General features: G+C 40.4%; 1 protein-coding gene across 1 annotated transcript in view; it reads right to left on the bottom strand.

The window, feature by feature from the left end:
- The window catches only part of LAMA3 (laminin subunit alpha 3), a 238,456-nt gene that overhangs the window by 80,718 nt on the left and 137,438 nt on the right, over positions 1-20,300 (bottom strand). The window contains 7 exon segments of the mRNA XM_044295643.1: positions 2,869-2,970; positions 3,590-3,751; positions 6,759-6,899; positions 9,202-9,346; positions 9,895-10,099; positions 11,894-12,105; positions 18,433-18,548. Coding sequence (XP_044151578.1) covers positions 2,869-2,970; positions 3,590-3,751; positions 6,759-6,899; positions 9,202-9,346; positions 9,895-10,099; positions 11,894-12,105; positions 18,433-18,548 — 1,083 coding nt within the window.

The raw sequence follows: 20,300 nt of genomic DNA, 5'->3' as shown, positions 1-20,300 counted from the left end.
AGAAGAAACTTATTTCCAAGAAACACATCAAGAACAGACTACATTCTGTAGGACGTACAGGGATTGGACTACAGAGGACTGGGCTAATGTTATTTTCTGTGATGAAGACCCCTTCAGACGGTTTGGAACATTTATTGTCCGGAGAAGAAAAGGTGTGAAAAGAGTGATGCCATGAGTCTTTGTCATGCCAACAGTAAAGTTTCCTGAGATCATTCATGTATAGGGTTGCTTCTCATTCAAGGGAGTAGGCTCACTCACAATTTTGCCTAAAAATGTTGCTATGAAACACTAGGGTTATGAGCCGATATTGGAGATGTATCACTCCGAATTTATATGCAATTGATATGTAACCCTGCTTTTGATTGTCAGTTGAATGTAATTTGACTTTACTGTCTCTCTGTATGTTCTAATTGTACTTAAAAGTGAAAATAAAATCTATAACAAAAAAAATGTTGCCATGAATGGTATCAAATCATCATCCAAGGGCAACTTGTCCCGACAATGCAATTGGGGGATGAACAATGTTTTTTCCAGCATGAAGGAGCATCATGTCAAAAGGCAAAAGTGAACTAAGTGGCTTGGTAAACAAAACATTAACAATTTTGGGTCAATGGCCAGGAAATTCGCCAAGACTTAATTTCAATTCAGAACCTGTGGTCAATCATCAAAAAGCGAGTGGACAAACAAAAACACAGAAATTCTGATAATCTCCAAGCATTCAATAGGTAAGAATGGGTTGCCATCAGTCAGGATTTGGCCCAGAAGCTGATATCTAGCATGCCAAGACGAATTGCAGTAGTTGAAAAAGAAGGGTCAACACTGTAAATATTGAGTTTTTGCATTAACTATATGTATTTGTTAATAAAATGTATAAAACTTACGAAATGCTTATAATTATACTTCAGTATACCATAGAAACATCAGACAAAAAGATCTAAAAACACTGAAGCAACCAAAATTTGTGTCAGTCTCAAAGATTTTGGCCACGACTGTAGACTTTATGTAGTATGGGTGCGTGTACATGCTGTGGTGTGTGGCATGCAGCAGTAACTGCACTTGGTCTACTGATTCAGTATTTGGCTGTCCAACAAGTACAGCTGAAGCACATCATGCAGTCTGAAAAAACACACTGTGAAACTGCCACAACCTGTGGTAAAATTGTGTTTTTGTCATGTGGTTATCAGGAGCATGGTGCACAACCTTTACATTTATGGGAACTTTTAGGTTGCATTCACATGTTGGAGTGCCACACATTTTAACAGGTAAAAGAGGTTGTTTTCTACCTGTAAAAACTGTGGGGCCAATAACTGCTTCCGTGGGGTTACGTCCCGTACCTCCGTTCCGCAAAAAGATAGAACATGTCCTATCTTTTAGCGGAACGGGCGGATCGCGGACCCATTAAAGTGAATGGGTCCGCGATCCGATGCGGCTGACCTACGGCCGGTGATCGTGCATTGCGGCCCGCTATTTGTGGGCCGCAGCACGAGCACGGGTCACACCTGTTCGTGTGAACTTGGCCTAAGGCTGGGTTTGTTTGTAGTGGCCATTGTGTGTGGCTGAACAATTCTGAAGATAACACCTCTGTTAACCCGAAATGCCTGCCATAGATGAGTGGGGTTTAAGCCACACATGCAGCCATATTGCGGAAATCCGGTCTTTTTTTTCTGTAGAGAAATCAAAACCTTAACAAGCAATTTTCAAGAGATTTCACTGCGATTTTCATGTTCATAATCCTAATATAAAGCCAGTAAAATATAAATTGTTTGCTTAACTGCAGTGATAAAGAAGACATTTTTAAGCCACTCAATGCATTCCTAAGAGCAGTGATTTCATGGTGATTTTTTTTTTGGGGGGGGGGGGGGGGGGGTGCATACCTAGCCTAAGGTGGAGAGAAGGAGAGAAGTATGCTATAGGAATGCATGATCTATTCCAGTGATGGCAAACCTATGGCACGGGTGCCAGAGGCGGCACTCAGAGCCCTCTCTGTGGGCACCCGAACCCTGAAGAAAGTCTATGGTGTACCAATATGCCTTAGACTTTTCCTGCCATTCATCAGTGCAGGGCGCACTATGAACAGCACAGGCAGCGCACTGAATGTAGGCAGGCTATTATAGCTAAATGATAAAGTATATTGAAGATATACTATATTGGACTGTGGTATTCAGGGTAAATTGCCATGTCGGCACTTTGCAATAAATAAGTTGGTTTAAGGTTGCAGTTTGGGCACCCTGTCTCTAAAAGGTTCGCCATCACTGATCTATTCAATCAGTAAGAAGTGCTTTTATTTCAGATTCTTCTGGCCCTTTAAATGTGTGCAGGAATGTGACCATCTCAAAGGAAAGATGTGAGAGATTCAACACGGTCTTGTACAATATCTCCAGTCTTCCAGGAGTACTGACAGTCAACAGAGACTTCCAGGATCATACTAAATCGGCAACAGGTGACACCTTCACAGCATTCACCTTGTTCCTCGATGGTTGTGTGATTCACTTGTACATTGCTCCTTACATTTTGAGCAGTTTGTAATGTAACCCATTATATCCTGATCAAGGTTAATGAAGTGTGAAATGGCAGCAGAACATGGCTGAGCAAGAATGTATAGAATGTTACGCTGATAATCATGTCTGACAGCCTCTGACCGATAATAGCAGAGCGCTCACATCCAGACACCCAGCACACAACTTACTGCAGCCACTGACACAGAAAATCAGGACTTGCTCAGACAACATATCATTTAGTGCCTCATGATACGCAAGAGCAAAACCATCAAGGCTGATACAATGTTACATCATAATTACATGGTTAGATAAAAATATGCTCTTGCCTCCAGATTTCTACTTTACGAAACCCAATCCGACATCTACTTACTGTGAGCAGGACATCTGGTCTCTTGTCTAAGAGGACCATGCCTTCACTTGGTAAGCCGAAGGACTTCAGCTGGTATGTCAGATAGCCTCCATATAAAGAAATCTGTACATGGATAAATAAAAGTTATGAGGCTAAACTGGTATCACATGGAACTGGGGAGATAGCATTAAGGTTAAGAAACCACAGCCAAAGTGTATGTTAAAGGGCATTTTACAGCAGGTTTGTACCTATGAACCTACCTGGCTGATCTGTTACAGCTGAAGGCATCTGTGTTGGTCCTATGTTCATATGTGCCCGTATTGCTGAGAAAAATGAAGTTTTAATATATGAAAATGAGCTTCTAGGAGCAATGGGGGTGTAGTCGTTACTCCTAGAGGTTCAGCTCTCTATGCAATTGCCGTGTCTTCTCCACTTTGATTGACAGGATCAGGCACTGAAAACATCATCGCACCAGGCCCTGTCAATTAAAGTGGAAAGGAAGCGACAGTTGCAGAAAGAGCAGAGCCTCTAGGTGTAATGGCAACGTCCCTGTTGCTCCTAGAGGTTCATTTAGATATATTTTTCTCAGTAATGCGGGCACATATGAACATGGGACCAACACAGATGCCTTCAGCTGCCAAGCGTACATGTAACAGGTCAGCCAGTGTCATAGCTACAAACCTGCTTTAAAATGCCCTTTAAGTACACACGGTATTTGTGCATTAGACTTAGTCTTACTTACCTTGTCTCCCAAGTATGACACTGGCGCCACCCAGTGCAAACTATGAACCAAAAGGGGTAATTCTTGCACATCCGCTACCACACTGTTGCTTCCTGGATTAAAGGTGACATCTACTCTGGTCTGATCTGATGTTTCAAGTATCCAGGACCTCATATCTACAAACTTAAGAAGCACATTCATGAATGTTCAATATATACATGTTCAATACCTAAAGTGAGTTTCAAGACTTTCAAAAGCATTTGGTTTAGTATTGGTATTTTTCTAAGGATAAATGTGACTCCTTCATTTCAGATTACCTCCCAATATTCATTACAAAGCACACATCTGTAATACTGAAGAAGGATGTGTGGGGGACTGGAGCCAATCCACCCACTATAGTGGCTTTATGCATAGTAGGCCTGGGGAGGGAGATGTCCTGTAGAGCTGGAAAGGGAGTGCTGCACAAATCTCTGGAGAAGGTATGGTCTGACATACAGGAGAGCTGAGGAGTGACTGATCTGACACGTGGAGAGCTAGGGAACGCAGAAGGTCTGTGGCACACAGAAGAACTGTGGAAGCATTGGTCTTTTACACAGCAGGACTAAAGAAGAAGTGGTCCTCCCACATACAGCAATCTAGAAGGGAGTTACCCAGCACATTACTGACACTAGCAGTGCCGACCTAAAAGTGATATATTACATAGAAAATATGTGGAATGAGTCAGACATATGCATAGACAGGAGATGTGGGCAAGAGGGGAATAGTGGTCTGGTACCTATAGGAGGTTGTCCAGGAGTAGACAAAATGGTCTTCTGTTTTTCCACAAACATCCCCACATCTGTCCATCTCATCCCTATTCACATGTATAGGTCTGAAGTACAATACCAGACGCAGCTTATGCATATATGTGGCACTGTTTCTAGAAAAAAACATCAGACCATTTTGTCTAGTTCTGAACAATCCCTTTAAGTGAGTTAGTGGCATTTATCATGTAGAGAAAGTTAATACATGGTACTAACTAATTGAAAAGTTTTTGCAGCTCTCACCTCTAATCACCTTAGTGAAGCACGGAAAGAAAGTGGCTTGAACCCAGCCACACTTGATATGTCCAAAAACCCCTTTCTTTTTGGACATGGTACTAATTAATGTATTGTGATTATCCGTATTGCTTCCTTTGCTGGCTAGATTCCTTTTTTCAATCACATTATACACTGCTCATTTCCATGGTCATGACCACCCTGCAATCCAGCAGCAGTGGTCGTGCTTGCACACTATAGAAAAAAATGCCAGCCACAGGACCGTGGGAGCTCACATAGGCTGGTGCATTTCTTATAGTATGCAGGCATGACTACCGGTAATGGATTGCAGGGTGGTCGTAACCATGGAAACGAGCAGTGTATAATGTGATAGAAAAATGAATTCAGCCAGTAAAGGAGGCAAAATGGATAATAACAATACATTAGTAAGTGCCTTGTATGAACTTTTTCTACATGATGAATGATGAAGTGACACAACTAGTATTTCACAAAACCAAGGGAAGTAGTTGCCATATTGCTGACAAGAGACCACTGATGGTTGCAGGGTAGGAGGCTGGCCTGGTCGCCTCTCACAGACTGGTGAGAAACACTGCCTGGTAATAGTTACCTGTTAGAGGCGCTAGCATATATTTCATTTGCTGTATTATGACCGCTGAGGCAGCGACTTTTAATAATTGCTTTCCATCCTTATTGTCAGGGACATACAGTTGTCAATATTGAGCACGTATATATGAAATGTGCCTAAAACTGTACAGACACTGACCGCAGATATTCAAAACGAAAGAAATTGCTAACATGATTGTCTCTAGTACTATTTATACTGCAATTACTTATTCTGATAGTCCAGACAAGAACCGCAAGGTAACCTAGGCTTACAAAATGAGGAGAACACTGATCAAACACTACCAATCATGAGACTGCTGATTTACAAAAATAGCACATTTTCTGTTACATTTCTGTATATTTTATATACTCAATAACTATTCGATAATCCAGCATTTTTGATAGTCTGGCATCTGTCAGATTTAAACTATTTTTGTCTGCAGTGGTAGAAAGAGCTCAGCCCAAAAGAGCTCAATAAACTCAAAGGTCTTCTTCATTTTATATACGGTATATTCTAAGGCTGCATGTCTAGGGGCGATTCTTCAGTCCCCACCATGCCAAAGGGTCTGTACGGTATTTCGAGGTTGAATCAATGTTGTGGATGTCAGCTCAGCTCGTCTCAGCGCATGCACACTAAATATGGTGAGGCCAATGCCAACCGCAGGGCATTCAATGTGCAAGCGCCAACAGCTAATTTTGCCGAGGGACAACGCTGCGTATTTGGCAGGAGTTGAAGGAGGATTGTGACATCGCAGTGAAAGGGTGGGATGTATGGAGCAAGGGGAAGTACAGGGAACAAGTAAAGAGGAGGGCTTGGCCTCTGGCAGAAGGTGAGCCTGGGCTCCTATAATTGTTATACACGCCCCACTGGGCATCGTAAGGCTGCATTTGCAAAAGAATCAAAGTTCGTTTTCTGCACTTCGGAAATACACTAATACTAAGAAAGATATGTTTTGCATTGTGTTAGGCAGCACTATGTAGCCCTGGATTGGGTTACATATAGTTAGATTAGCTGACAGGTTCCCTTTTACCCACTTGCATTTGTTAGTTGTTTGCTTCTTATAGGCTCGGCTCTTTATTTTTTGTTGTAGTGCTGTAACAAAGTCCCTTTAGCCACCTATGGCCTTGGGCACTGCCCAAATGGTCCGGGCACCACTGCTACTGTTATTGTATTTCAAATGAAAAAGTAGAGTCTTTACCCTTTTATGAGTCACTCACACAATCCCTAACACATAATGACTATACATTTTTATTTGGATGCTATAACACAGAACACAAACCACAAGCAAGTCTTTCCTAATCCAGGAATATCACACTTCCTTGGGATAAGCAGAAACTTGAAGTTAACTTGATTATGTTATTAGTTTATACAGAATGATGTCATCCAGTCTCCTAAGGATCAGCTAAGACTGCCTCGATGATCCTAGCCTGTTTTAGATGACGGGACAGACTTATGTAGTTTTCTTCCAATGCACAACTAATCTGGAACTCATCTGCAATTATTTCACATACTTATATGAAAGAAATATGAAAGTACAATCATAACTTACCTTTTTCCTGTGTTTACTGGAAGAATGGCAAATATCAGTTGCTCCAAAACAGAAACATTTGATGCATCCCTTGGTGTTTGAAGGGTCAAAATGAAAAGATCCCCTGCGACAAACATCACATCTGGACCCTTCAGTATTTTCCTGAACATTACGAAAGTTATATAAAATTATATGCTATTAGTTAAGCACTAGGAGTTGAGTTGTTTTTTATGTCAGACTATACATATATATTCTACCCAAAGTATACCACTAGAGGCTATGGAGACACCCCTGGGGGCAATTTTTTTTATCATTTCATTTTACTCATTTTGGGCTAAAATCATTATAAATTGGTCTATATTATATGTTTTCAACATTTACTTTCTCTACGTCTACGTCTACTGAGCTGCTCTCACGACTGGATTTGTAGCCCTTATCTCTGAACTCCTGACAGCTCATTAAGACTCATTATATCTAAATTTCGATGAAACGTATAAGAATTTTAGCTATAATGAGAATTTATGAGCGGAAATTAAAAATAAGGGCTACAGAGCTCCGACAGAGCAGTTCTCTGATGGCTTCAGTGTGAAGCAGAAGATCTGCTACTCTTCAAATACACTGAAAGCAAAAGCTGTAGAAGAAAAACTGTTGAAAAATGTTAATAAAGATTAACAGAAAAAATGATTTTTAACCCATAATAAGTAAAATAGAATGATAAAATAATTCTTAGAAATAATGTACCATAGGATGCAGGGTTCTCTCCCAGCTCTTTCTATATATCTAGGATTAGATGCATACTTAATAACATAGTAGCTAGTTATTAACATAGTTTATTTGTCTCATAAAGTGCCGTATTAGCAACAGGATAAATGATGAATGCTGAAGTCCAGGACAGGGTTGTGTTGTAGCTTCGGGAAAGTTCAGAGCCACAGGTTGAAAACATTGATACTGAGCACTGTAAAACCCTTTCCAGCGGGCAACCTTTTGGAGGCGGACATTACAGACAGTTGAGAGGAGGAGAAGCCCCGTACTGTATATTTTTGCTATATATTGTAATGACAACTGTCATGGAACTTGTGCTTTCCCCCAAACTGTTGCCACAATTATCAGTAATGTAGAGAAATCCGCAGCACTCGTCCAATTTAGTCAATGGTGTTTTATTCAGTAGTTAGGCAGAATACATAGCTACTGTATGCTGCCTAACTACTGAATAAAACACCACTGATTGAATTGGACTAGTGCTGCGGATTTCTCTACATTGCTGTTTCTACTGGGATCCCGAGCCAAGACCCCTAAACCGCGAGCACCGCATTGCCCTGGATGCATACCAGGTGACTTAACCATTGAACATGGATTTATTCCACTAAGGGCCTTGGAGTGCTGCTCATCTTTCTTTTGTACACAATTATCAGTATGCATCTCTGCCACCCTTGTATTAGCCTTCTGTGCCGCTGATGCCATAGAGGACTTTTTAGCAATAATCCCCCCATGCACACTTTTTTATCCATTGACTAAGCATTTATAGATGTGACCATGCTTGGAAATTAATATATAACTATGCAGACAATAATTCAAACAATAGAAAACTATACTGTATACTGTGTGAGACACCAGCTTTTGATTCGGCAAAAGACTAAACATTTGACTCAATGATTAGAGATTTTTTTGCATTTTCTATCTTACCACACAGGTTGGCTATATATGTATACATTGTATAATGTCAAAAAAATATATAGACAGAACTATCATCAGCGCAGAACAGTTATCTAAGCTGGTATAATAAAATAGCTACCATAGTATAATATCTAAAATGCAGATCATTGACTTTGTAGATTACATTTTCCATGTTTAAAGGCTAACTATATATCAGAACGTTTTTGGGCCTAACACATTCACTGGGTTAAAAATTGCCCAATAAATGGCAATCTATTATTTATTTCTGATCAGAAGCTCTCAAATATTATAAAACACAGTAGAAAATCTTGAAATCATTTTCTCTTATTAAGGATTTCACCCATGCTACGCTAGAAGATGTCAAAGGCAAAGTCAAGGAAGATGAGAAAACAGAGGAGATCTTAAAGGGGTTTTCCGAGAGTTTAATACTGATGACCTATCCTTTGGATAGCTCATCAGTATCTGATCAGCTGTTTGAGAAGGCAGCGGCGCATACAGTAGCGCCTCGGCTATTTGCCAGCTTTCCCTAGGCCGTGTTACGACATATTCATCGGTGACATGGCCTAGCTGCAGCTCAGCCCCATTGAAGTGAAGGGGCTAAGCTGCGATACCAAGCACAGCTACAATGTACAGTGCTGTGCTTGGTGAGCAGAGAAGATAGGTCATCAGGATTAAAGTCTTGGAAAACCCTTTAAATGTAAGGTTTATTCAGTTCTATAAAAAATGTTTCTGAATGATCTGAGAAGAGAAACATAAGTAGAATGGAGCTTTTAAAATAATACATATATACCTTGCACAGGCAAACCCCTGTGTGATGGTCACAGATTTGAGGTTCAGTCCCATATGAATTGCAGTTGCAAGGAATGCAGTCAGGAAAGCGAAAGTAACCAGGAGCACATTGGTCACATTGCCTGCCAAAAATTCTGGGCTTACACCTGGAAGACAAAAGAATCAATATAACAGTTAAAGTACACTATAGGCGCCTTCTCATAGCCTAAAATAAGTGCCCGACTACATTTATAAATATCAGCTGCTTCAATACAATAATGTTCATGCAATCAAATTTATCATTTATTTTAGACGTGAGTAGGCAAGTCAGTAAATTACTTATATATACTATATAATTACCTAAAAGACTATCTACAACTATATATAAAACAATGACTAGCAATTAATATTTATTTTATTATATAATATTTATCATTTGTAATTACATAAATGATACAAATTATTATAAGATTAGAAATTTAAATAGCTATAAATAGTCAAAAACTTAAAGAGGGTTGGCCAAGACTGCAATCACATGGCTGTTTTCTTCTAAAAAACACACCACACCTGTCCACATGTTTTGTGTGGTATTGCAGCTCAGCATTTCTTAACAGCTTCATACTTAAGATCCCAATCAATGGACTATATATTGATTATATTACTATATGATTATATTTACAAAACGAAACATTAGCTAATGTATCTTGCACCCGACCTGCACTGCCCGCTTATAGAATCGCACTCTGGCCGAAATGGCTGTATGACTCCTGTGGTTGAACAGTTGCATCCTTCACAGCCCAGGAGGGGGTGGTAACTGAATGTATGTTGCTCACAGGCTTCACATGCTGGTTTAACCGTCTGAGGTGGACAGATGCATTTTCCGGTTATTTCATCACACAAGCGACGACCACATGTGCATGCTAAATTATGAATAAAATACGGTTATTTGCATACTATCTGCATATATTGCACCAGAATTCATCACATTCTGCATGTTCAATTAGTAAATGGCAAGCAAAATGCTAACATTAGTATACTGGATTACAAAGATCAATGCTTACACAAAATGTAAGAACTAGATACACCATATGAACAAATGTTTTGGGACACACCTCTTTCAATCCTTGAATTCAAGTGTTTCATTCAGTCCCATTGAGTCTCGAGGTTTATTTTAAGAGATGAACAGTGACTTATAGGATAGCTGCCTTACATCTGGTGGCATTAGGTCTCCTCACACTGATTAAGGTGCTCTCTCCCTAAGGAGAGTTAGTTCCCCCCTGACCCGGACACAGGCCTCTCACCCAGTTAAGCCAGTACTCTCTGCTCTGCACTGATGAGGGGCAATCACCCTGAAACAGCTGTCTGCAGATGAGGTGCTGGCTTATTTAATATCCAAGTCATGTCTCAAGGCTTATTTTAAGAGCTGAACATTGACTTATAGGATAGCTGCCTTACATCTGGTGGCATTAGAGGCAGATCTTGTTAAGAGCTCATTTGCATTTCTTCCCTCCCAGAATTCCAGAGCAGCATGTATGGCCTATAAGTCTCCTCACACTGATTAAGGTGCTCTCTCCCTAAGGAGAGTTAGTTCCCCCCTGATTCAGTCCCATTGTCACAGGTGTATAAAATCCATGCTGTCTGCCCTTTTGTGAAAAAATGGGTCGTTCTAAAGAGTTCACTGAATTCAAGCATGGTACTGAAATAGGATGCCATAGTTGCAATTCAGTTTATTAAATTTCTTCCTTCCTAGATATTTCACAATCATTTGTGAGTGGTATTATTGCAAATGCAAAGTGGAAGTCTTCTGGAAGTCTTCAGGAACTACAGCAACTAAGCCACAAAGCAGACCACATAAAGGAACAGAGCAGGGCCACCATATGCTAAGGTGATAAAGCTCTGCTGACTCAATAATTGCAGTTCCAAACCTCTTCTAGCATTAACAGCCCCACAAAAATCCTTCATGGCATGGTTTTGCATGGTCAAGCAGCTGCATGCAAGCGTTACATCACCAAGCACAATGCCAAGCATCGAACAGAGGGGTGTAAAGCACACTGCCACTGCACACTGGAGCAGTGGAAATGTGTTCCATGGTGAGATAAATCAAGCCTCTCTATCTGGCAGTCTGATGGACAATCAAATGTATCCTTCATCACTCAAACAATGATCAAATTGAAACAATAGAAGTGACAATAGAAGAGACCTCCTTCTGATCACATCCACCTAGTTGATATGGAGAGAGAAATGTAGTGGGCATGCCTACTGCAGAGAAAAAAAAAGTGTGGCAGACAAAGCAGGCCCTGAGAACCAATACAAAGCAAAGCATGCTCGGTTTGGTTAAAAGACCCAACAAGAAGCTGATGAAAATAGGAAGTTCTGCATGTAAACATCCTGTCCAGATGAAATGATGCAGAAAACAGGGGAAAGAGCTCACATGAAAAACATGTAGGTGGGGCAATACTATGCAGTTTCGGGGGCACTCTGGGAAGATTAAAAAAAAAAAAACCTTCATGAACCTGGAGACCCTCTTTAAGGACTAAATCAGGGACATAAGGAGGAGAATGGTCATGTACTCTGGGTAGTTTGGGGGCAATATCCAATGAACATGTTCTCTTTAAAGCCATGTACAGTATTAACAAATACTGGTTAACTGGAGTTCAGATGATGGTAGGGCTGTATGGTGCAATACAGGAATGGTAAAGTCAACATTAACTCACGTCTGCAGTGCGGAAATCCATAGTAGCCAGTAGCACAACGGCTGCAAGTTCTTCCGATGATGTTTGGTCTGCAACTGCACTGCCCTCCAAATGGATTGCATACAGAGTTTATAGATCCTTCTTCATGACATCTACATGGTACTGCTCCATTATTATAATATGCTGCTAAAGATCTTGCAGAATCCTTACAAAATTCAGGCGAGGAATATAGACTAGAGTAAAAAAAAAAAAAAAAAAAAAAAATATTTATAAATGTCTATATGTTTCTATTCTCTTAAGACAATTTGCAAAAGTCTCTTTATGCTGCCTCCTTCTCAACAGATTGTGTGGTTTATGCAAGGTCCAATCAAAACTGAAACTGTACACCAGCATATACTGAGGATAGTATAAATATGGGGCCTCGGCTGCTTACTGGTCACTTCCAACACCACCACCTGTGTCAATGATTAGCCAAGAAACATGGTGGCCAAGGCAGCAATAAAGGGAGCTCAGCATAAGTGTGGTAAAATCAGATACACAGAAAGGTGATACAGATTTACTAAACCTGTAGATGTCATACATTTCAGATTGTCTACACGTGTACCAAATTTATCACAGTGGTTCAGGATGGATGATACATCCGGTGCAGGGATAGACACTTTTCTCTAAACTATTGGATGGCTTAGACTGTGGCCTTTATTGTGGAACAATTTTTATGCAAAATGTCACATCTTAGCTCACGTCACTTTCCCACCATGCCGTTTCCTGATAAGCCATGCCCCTCAGTCATCTAGGCAAAGAGGAATTCTCTGAAACTAAAGACGCCTAATTTTGCTCAGTTTACAGTTTTAGGCTATTATCCATGGAAAGCTGTATTCTGTTTTGCAGAATTCATATATTCTACCCAGGCTAAAAAGGCTGTATACACTCTTCAAGCATTTTGTCACTACACCATTTTAGAACAACACTTTTTGTATATGGTTCAGGATTTTCCAAAGCCAAGTCTGACATTTTTTCAGGATTTGCCATAGTTAAGTCTGACATATTGTTCCGTTAATCTCCAGAAGAAACCAGGTCACAAGATCAGAAAGCTTCAGATTGTAAAATCTGCAGTGCAGTTTTTATGAGCTGCATGTGAATGGAGTGTGAAATACCACATTCACTTCCATGCCCAATAGTACGGTCACACGGTCAGGTTTACTGATGCAGTTTTTTTAAGCTAAAACCAGGAATCAATTCAAAAAGGTGGAGAAATCCTAATTTTCCTATTTACTTTCTCTCCTTTTACAGTTGCAAGAAAAAGTATGTCAACCCTTTGGAATTATATGGATTTCTGCACAAATTGGTCATAAAATGTGATCTGATCTTCATCTAAGTCACAACAATAGACAATCACAGTCTGCTTAAACTAATAACACACAAAGAATTAAATGTTACCATGTTTTTATTGAACACGCCGTGTAAACATTCACAGTGCAGGTAGAAAAAGTATGTGAACTCCTAGACTAATGACATCTTCAAGAGCTAATCTGAGTGAGGTGTCAGCCAACTGGAGTCCAATCAATGAGATGAGATTGGAGGTGTTGGTTACAGCTGCTCTGCCCTATAAAAAACACACACCAGTTCTGGGTTTGCTTTTCACAAGAAGCATTGCCTGATCTGAATGATGCCTCACACAAAAGAGCTCTCAGAAGACCTATGATTAAGAATTGTTGACTTGCATAAAGCTGGAAAGGGTTATAAAAGTATATCCAAAAGCCTTGCTGTTCATCAGTCCACGGCAAGACAAATTGTCTATAAATGGAGAAAGTTTAGCACTGCTGCTACTCTCCCTAGGAGTGACCGTCCTGTAAAGATGACTGCAAGAGCACAGCGCAGACTGCTCTATGAGGTGAAGAAGAATCCTAGAGTGTCAGCTAAAGACTTACAAAAGTCTCTGGCATATGCTAACATCCCTGTTAGCGAATCTACGATACGTAAAACACTAAACAAGAATGGATTTTGTGGGAGGATACCACAGAGGAAGCCACTGCTGTCCAAAAAAAACATTGCTGCACGTTTACAGTTTGCACAAGAGCACCTGGATGTTCCACAGCAGTACTGGCAAAATATTCTGTGGACAGATTAAACCAAAGTTGAGTTGTTTGGAAGAAACACACAACACTATGTGTGGAGAAAAAGAGGCACAGCATACCAACATCAAAACCTCATCCCAACTGTGAAGTATGGTGGTGGAGGCATCATGGTTTGGGGCTGCTTTGCTGTGTCAGGGCCTGGATGGATTGCTATCATCAAAGGAAAAATGAATTCCCAAGTTTATCAAGACATTTTGCAGGAGAACTTAAGGCCATCTGTCCACCAGCTGAAGCTCAACAGAAGATGGGTGTTGCAACAGGACAACAACCCAAAGCATAGAAGTATCAACAACAGAATGGCTTAAACAGAAGAAAATACGCCTTCTGGAGTGGCCCAGTAAGAGTCCTGACCTCAACTCGATTGGGATGCTGTGACATGACCACAAGAAAGCGATTCACACCAGACATCCCAAGAATATTGCTGAACTGAAACAGTTCTGTAAAGAGTAATGGTCAAGAATTACTCCTGACCGTTGTGCACATCTGATCTGCAACTACAGGAAACGTTTGGTTGAAGTTATTGCTGCCAAAGGAGGTTCAACCAGTTATTAAATCCAAGGGTTCACATACTTTTTCCACCTGCACTGTGAATGTTTACATGGTGTGTTCAATAAAAACATAGTAACATTTAATTCTTTGTGTGTTACTAGTTTAAGCAGATTGTGATTGTCTATTGTTGTGACTTAGATGAAGATCAGATCACATTTTATGACCAATTTGTGCAGAAATCCATATCATTCCAAAGGGTTGACATACTTTTTCTTGCAACTGTATGATCCACGGCAACAGCTTAAAGCCACCGCTCCGCGATCCTCAGTGCTGCCTCCCATTGAGATTTATGGAAGGCAGAGAAGACCTTGGCAGGTTTTCAGTGAAATTTCGGAGTACAAAGTTTCAGTGTAAATGTCCCCATATAATTGAGAACAGTGAGGATGTTATCTGGACCAGAGCCATGGCTTCTCTCATAAGATATACCGTTAAAATAAATACTCATTTGGTTCACAGTTTTTGCTCCATATCTCCCGATACAGCATGGCCGAGCATGCATGTTTCTCAGTGGGGAGAGGGAAATATGCTATTGCCAAACATCTTTAGTGGTAGCTGATCTTGCATAAGAACAGAGAACTGAGCATGTTAAACACATCATGCCTGATTTTTCTTTACCTTCGACATCTCTCATTGGAGAGAGTACCGGTAATTGAAAGCCTCAAACACATTAGATGGTAGACTGGTCCAGCTAACATTGGTGGTTTCTGTCCGATGTTCATCTACTGTATGCGTATAGGGTTATATAGCAGTAAAAACAGATTGGCCACCAACAGTATCTTCCTGCCAGAAGATGACAAAGATATATGGGGGTACTTATAGAGGCACTGTGATTGACACTGTTATGGAGGAACTATATCTGGCTCTGCTCGCAATTAACAGTGCCAAGAACACACATGTATATATAGCTTGCATGTATATATAGCTTGTTTACATGCCCGTATTTGTGGTCTACATTTTAATTTATCAAACGAGCAAACACTTTTGGTCAATACTCACAAGGTGGCAGCAGCACATTAAGTTTGGAAACAAAATTTTGCAGTTATTTTTCTAAAATGTCTTGAATGCAAAAATGATGTTTTATGTGCTAGAGTCTACATAGTATTGTTCTGGGACAATGCCCTAAAAATCATGTATCCAACTATTCGGTCTCATTACAGTATACTGAGCAGTTAGCTTGTTTTTGACACTATATTTACAGTGGTATACACGTAATATGCTTACTACAGTACAACTACCGTACATAAATTTTGGATAACATAATGGTCACTTTTGGAAGATGAAATGGTTATTATTGGGGGAGTTCAAAACAAACCTGTGAATGGCGTTATTTTCAGGCATTTTTTCCATATTGAGAAGATGGAAATATGCTATTGCTTAAACACAAAAAACACCATTCAACTGAAAAAAAGCTGATACCCCCCAAAAAATAAAATAAAAATACTATGTATAGTCTGTAAGTCTTGCATTTCATATTACTCAGGGGCGTAGCTATAGGGGGTGCAGAGGTAGCAGTCGCTACCGGGCCCAGGAGCCTGAGGGGGCCCAAATACCCTTGCGCTGCATAAGAAGACACACAAAGCACTGAGGGAAGGGGAGCCCAAGTCTAACTCTTGCACCAGGGCCCATGAGCCTTTAGCTATGCCCCTGATATTACTCATAGGCATCCAGTAAAAAATATGGAGCTGGTGTTTTTTTAAGCCTTTCATGACTGGGCCCAAAAAGGCCTGAATGTCTAGGCAGCTTTTTGTGATTTTGCGCATGTGGTAGTTTATGGTACTTTCACAATAGCGCTATTCTTTTCCAGCATTGAGTTCCGTCACAGGGGCATCAGGATGTCTTCAGTTCAGTCTTTTTGACTTTTCAGGACGGAGATAATACTGCGGCATGCTGGGGTTTTATCTCCGTCCAAAATTCCAGAACACTTGCCAGAATGCATTATTTTCCCATTGAAATGCATTAATGCCGTATCCGGCCCTGAGTGTTCCGGCAAAATGGCTCCGGCATTGCGGTCTGCGCATGCTCAGACTGAAAAAAAAACTGCAAAAAATAAATGCCGGATCTGTTTCTCCGGGTTAACACTGGAGAGACGGATCCGGTATTTTAATGCATTTGTCAAACGGATCAGGATCCTGTTCCGACTGACAAATGCCATCAGTTTGCGTCCGCATTGCCAGATCCGCCTGGCAGTTCCGGCGACGGAACTGCCTGCCGGAATTTTCTGCCACAAGCGTAAAAGTACCCTTAGTGACAGTGGTTTTGTTATTTGTTTGACTACCAAAATAATTTTGGGGATTTTTTTTACTTGATACTTAGGACTTTTTATTAGAATGTTTTTTTTTTCCTTTTTTTTTCTTTTTTTAGGTTTAATTTGAAAGAAAACTGCTAATTATTATTAAAAAGTTTCTTTTTAATTATAACTTTTTATTTCTTAAATACTGACACAAAAATTAATTATTGCAATGGGTTCCCTATTTTGTGACGATCGTTTTCATATATAACATCTATGGTGACGGTTTCTGTTATTTTTTTTAACTTATATTTTAATTTCTTTTTGGCACATAATATGTCCCCCAGGAGGTCATTAAAAGATCTCTGGAGGACACTGCCTTTTTTTTTTAAACTTTTTTTTCACTGTTTCCACTGTAACTGTGGCATCCACAGGAGCCCCAGTTACAGGGGAAAACAGGGGGCAGGACACATAGGCAGAGCTGATCAGCTTTGCTCCTGCCCCTGCTCCAAACATCCCCGGCGGTCACGTGACTGCTGGGACTAAAATAGGAAGCAGTTCTCCCTGCAACATGTGCTCGTTCAGCGCTCTCCTGCAGGCACAGAAAAAGGCAGAAGCGGTAATAAACTGCTCCTATCTTCTCCTCAGGGTCCCTGCTGTGTCTGTCAGCTGGGAACCGACCTGCTCCTGCTAGATTGCAGGAGCAGGAGCTTTAATCCCAGCACAGATCATCGCTGGTATTAAAGTGCTGCCTGCAAGTGTATATACATGCTAGATGCACGGGGCATGTGCAAATAGGACGTAAATACACAGTGGGCAGTCATGAAGAGGTTAAACAAAAGCTGAAGCAAAAACACTAATTAATAAAAACTCCACAAAAAATTTAAAAGTGCTGACAAGTCACTAAAAAGTTATGTATTAATACACCCTTAGGTCTTTTTCACACAGTCAGTGTTTGGTCAGTAATTTCTACCTTTTAATTGTGAGCCAAAACCAGGTGTGGGTCTAGACACAGAACATGTGCAGATCTTATCTCTTATCTATGTGTAGCCTCCACTCCTGGTTTTGGCTCACAATCACAGATGGAAATCATTGACCAAACACTGATGTGTGAATAAAGCTTAAAGGCTATGTACGCCTTCGAAGTCAATTTTTGTTTATGATTGCATTTTGTAATTTTTTTGCTAAAAAATCATATTTTCAATTGACCTTTATTAAAAATATTGAGCCGTTCTGTCACAAAGGTTTAACTGTTTTTCTAACTATGTGACTGCTACTTTCACTTTGTGTGGTCATCTAATAAGCCTTATCTCTAAACTACTAAGAGGACATAAACACTTATTTAGGCCACATTCTTATCAGTAAGATAAGAACTGAGCTATAATGGGTATTTATAATGTCAGAGAGCAGATATAAGGAGCCGTCAGCTCCCCAAATAACGAAAAGGGGAGAAAAAAATCCAGTAGCTGCTACTAGAGCATCTCAGCTCTGTACAGAAAAAAGGGCTCCATATTTTTAATAAAGACCAATGGAAAAAATTTTACCTAACAAAAAGGAAATGTAAAAACAAATAGAAATGGAAAAGCAAAAAAAAATATGAAAAGAGATGAAAATGGAAACAAAAGAATTGTATTGTAAATTATTCTTACTCAATGTAGAAGCTGTTTTCTCCACAAATATTTATGAAGTCAAAAGATTTATCCAGTGGTTTCTCCTGCAAGATGTCGTGTGTATAGCTGTCTGCTGGCACAAGCAGTATAGATTCCTGAAAGAGAATGATACTGATATCTAATCCTCTCAAGTTGGTTAGGGCAGTGTCCACAGAAAGCAAGGCGTTACAAGTATTCAAATAGTATTTGTGCAGACACCATTATACAAAATCATTAAAAGCAACCTGATCTTAGCACAGAGACCAGGCAGATTCAAAACACATAAAAGATAAAGAAGCAAGCCTCATATACTACAACTATTAAAATAATATCCAACCACATCATCTCACAGCATGGTGGCTGAGATCTGAATACATTTGTTAAGCTAGTTTTTCTGAAACAGATACATTAGATACAAAGAAATAAGTATGCAAAAGTTAATCAGGCATCTGATAACTGTAAGATCCTCACCTGTCTCTAACTCCGGTGTGACCAAAAAGGGTCCTCGTGGAGCTGTGGGACAGGTTTCGCATGTTTCCATTGATACACCAGCTCCGACCCCTTTGCAAACTGATGCAGGGATGTGTTCGCATGTGCGCGGGAGGGGAAGACCGCATGGCTTTCGGGCACAGCTTGGCCGGGATAGTGGCAGTACGCTGCGGTCAAGCTCGTCTCCGGTGCCTATTGCGGATTCCATTCCGGTGTCCATGTCGACGTGCTCGCGCACTCTCGCATGGGCCTGTAGTGCATCCGTGCTTACGTTCGAAAATACGTTCGCAAGGGGATACGCGGTCGCGCGTACGCGCTTCTTATGCGCTTCGCCCACCTGCAAAGGGAATAGCACCTGGCTGCAAGTTCAAAGTAGATTAGGGGGCCGGCATTGGTCTAATTGACTAATGACCGACCAAAGCCTTGTACACAGGTGTAGGGCAGGATCATGACCTATGGGGAGTGGACACTTGGCGCCCTGGGATTTGTTAGCGGGCACATAGAAAGTGGCCTCCCAGGTCGGTCAGTGCCCACTGTTATCCTTCCTTATCCAGATGCAGGTCAGTACTGCTAGCTACTGGCTGAAGATTACTGAGACTCCGTCCGTTCCAGTGGGCCCAGGACCCGGGACTTTCCGTAATTTATCAGTTTACCTGGCAAGTTGCACAGAGACTTATGCATGGATCGTGACTACTCCTGACTTTCCTTCATTTTTTGTTTGCCTGATATTTGCCCAGTGAAGTTTACCTGAACTTTGTTTATTTTGTTAATACACCCCTTTGACTTCATCCTCACTGGTCTGTTTCGTTGGTGCCTTGCATTACAATAATATAGAAAATCTAAATCCTAAAGATCCTACACAACCATGATGGAATGTTAGAAGTTTAACTATCATATGCTAATTTAGATGCTATGATTTCCTATAAATGACCACCATATAATTCTGTGCTTCAGAATCATTGCATTTAATACAAAAATGTTGATTTCCAACTTGGTATGTCCTTCTTTATTCTGTGTGAATTTCCACCTCCAAAATTCTGGACACTGGATATTTCAGTTTGTAATTTTACTGTTAACATTTTTCTTGGCCTTTAAAAGGGTTCACCGGGAATTAATAAAATCTAATTATTGAAATACTTCAATATTTCTTTATTATAAATATATTCACACATACTTTTCATTAGTTATAATGGCTCATTTTGACTAAGGAGCAATCATCAGGGTAAATAAAATGGCCACTGTCCTATTAGTACACACAAAACCTGCCTTAATCCCACAGGAGGACAAGTTACTTCACAACACTGAGCTAAAGAGCTGCCTCTGCCTCCTCTCCTGCTTGATGTGGATTATGATCCTGAATACAGCTGATAAGATCTTCA

The sequence above is a fragment of the Bufo gargarizans genome, chromosome 5 (assembly GCF_014858855.1).
Source record: "Bufo gargarizans isolate SCDJY-AF-19 chromosome 5, ASM1485885v1, whole genome shotgun sequence".
Taxonomy (NCBI): Eukaryota; Metazoa; Chordata; class Amphibia; order Anura; family Bufonidae; genus Bufo; species Bufo gargarizans.
Note: the sequence above shows the minus strand (reverse complement) of the source record. Positions and strands in the feature narration are given on the sequence as shown.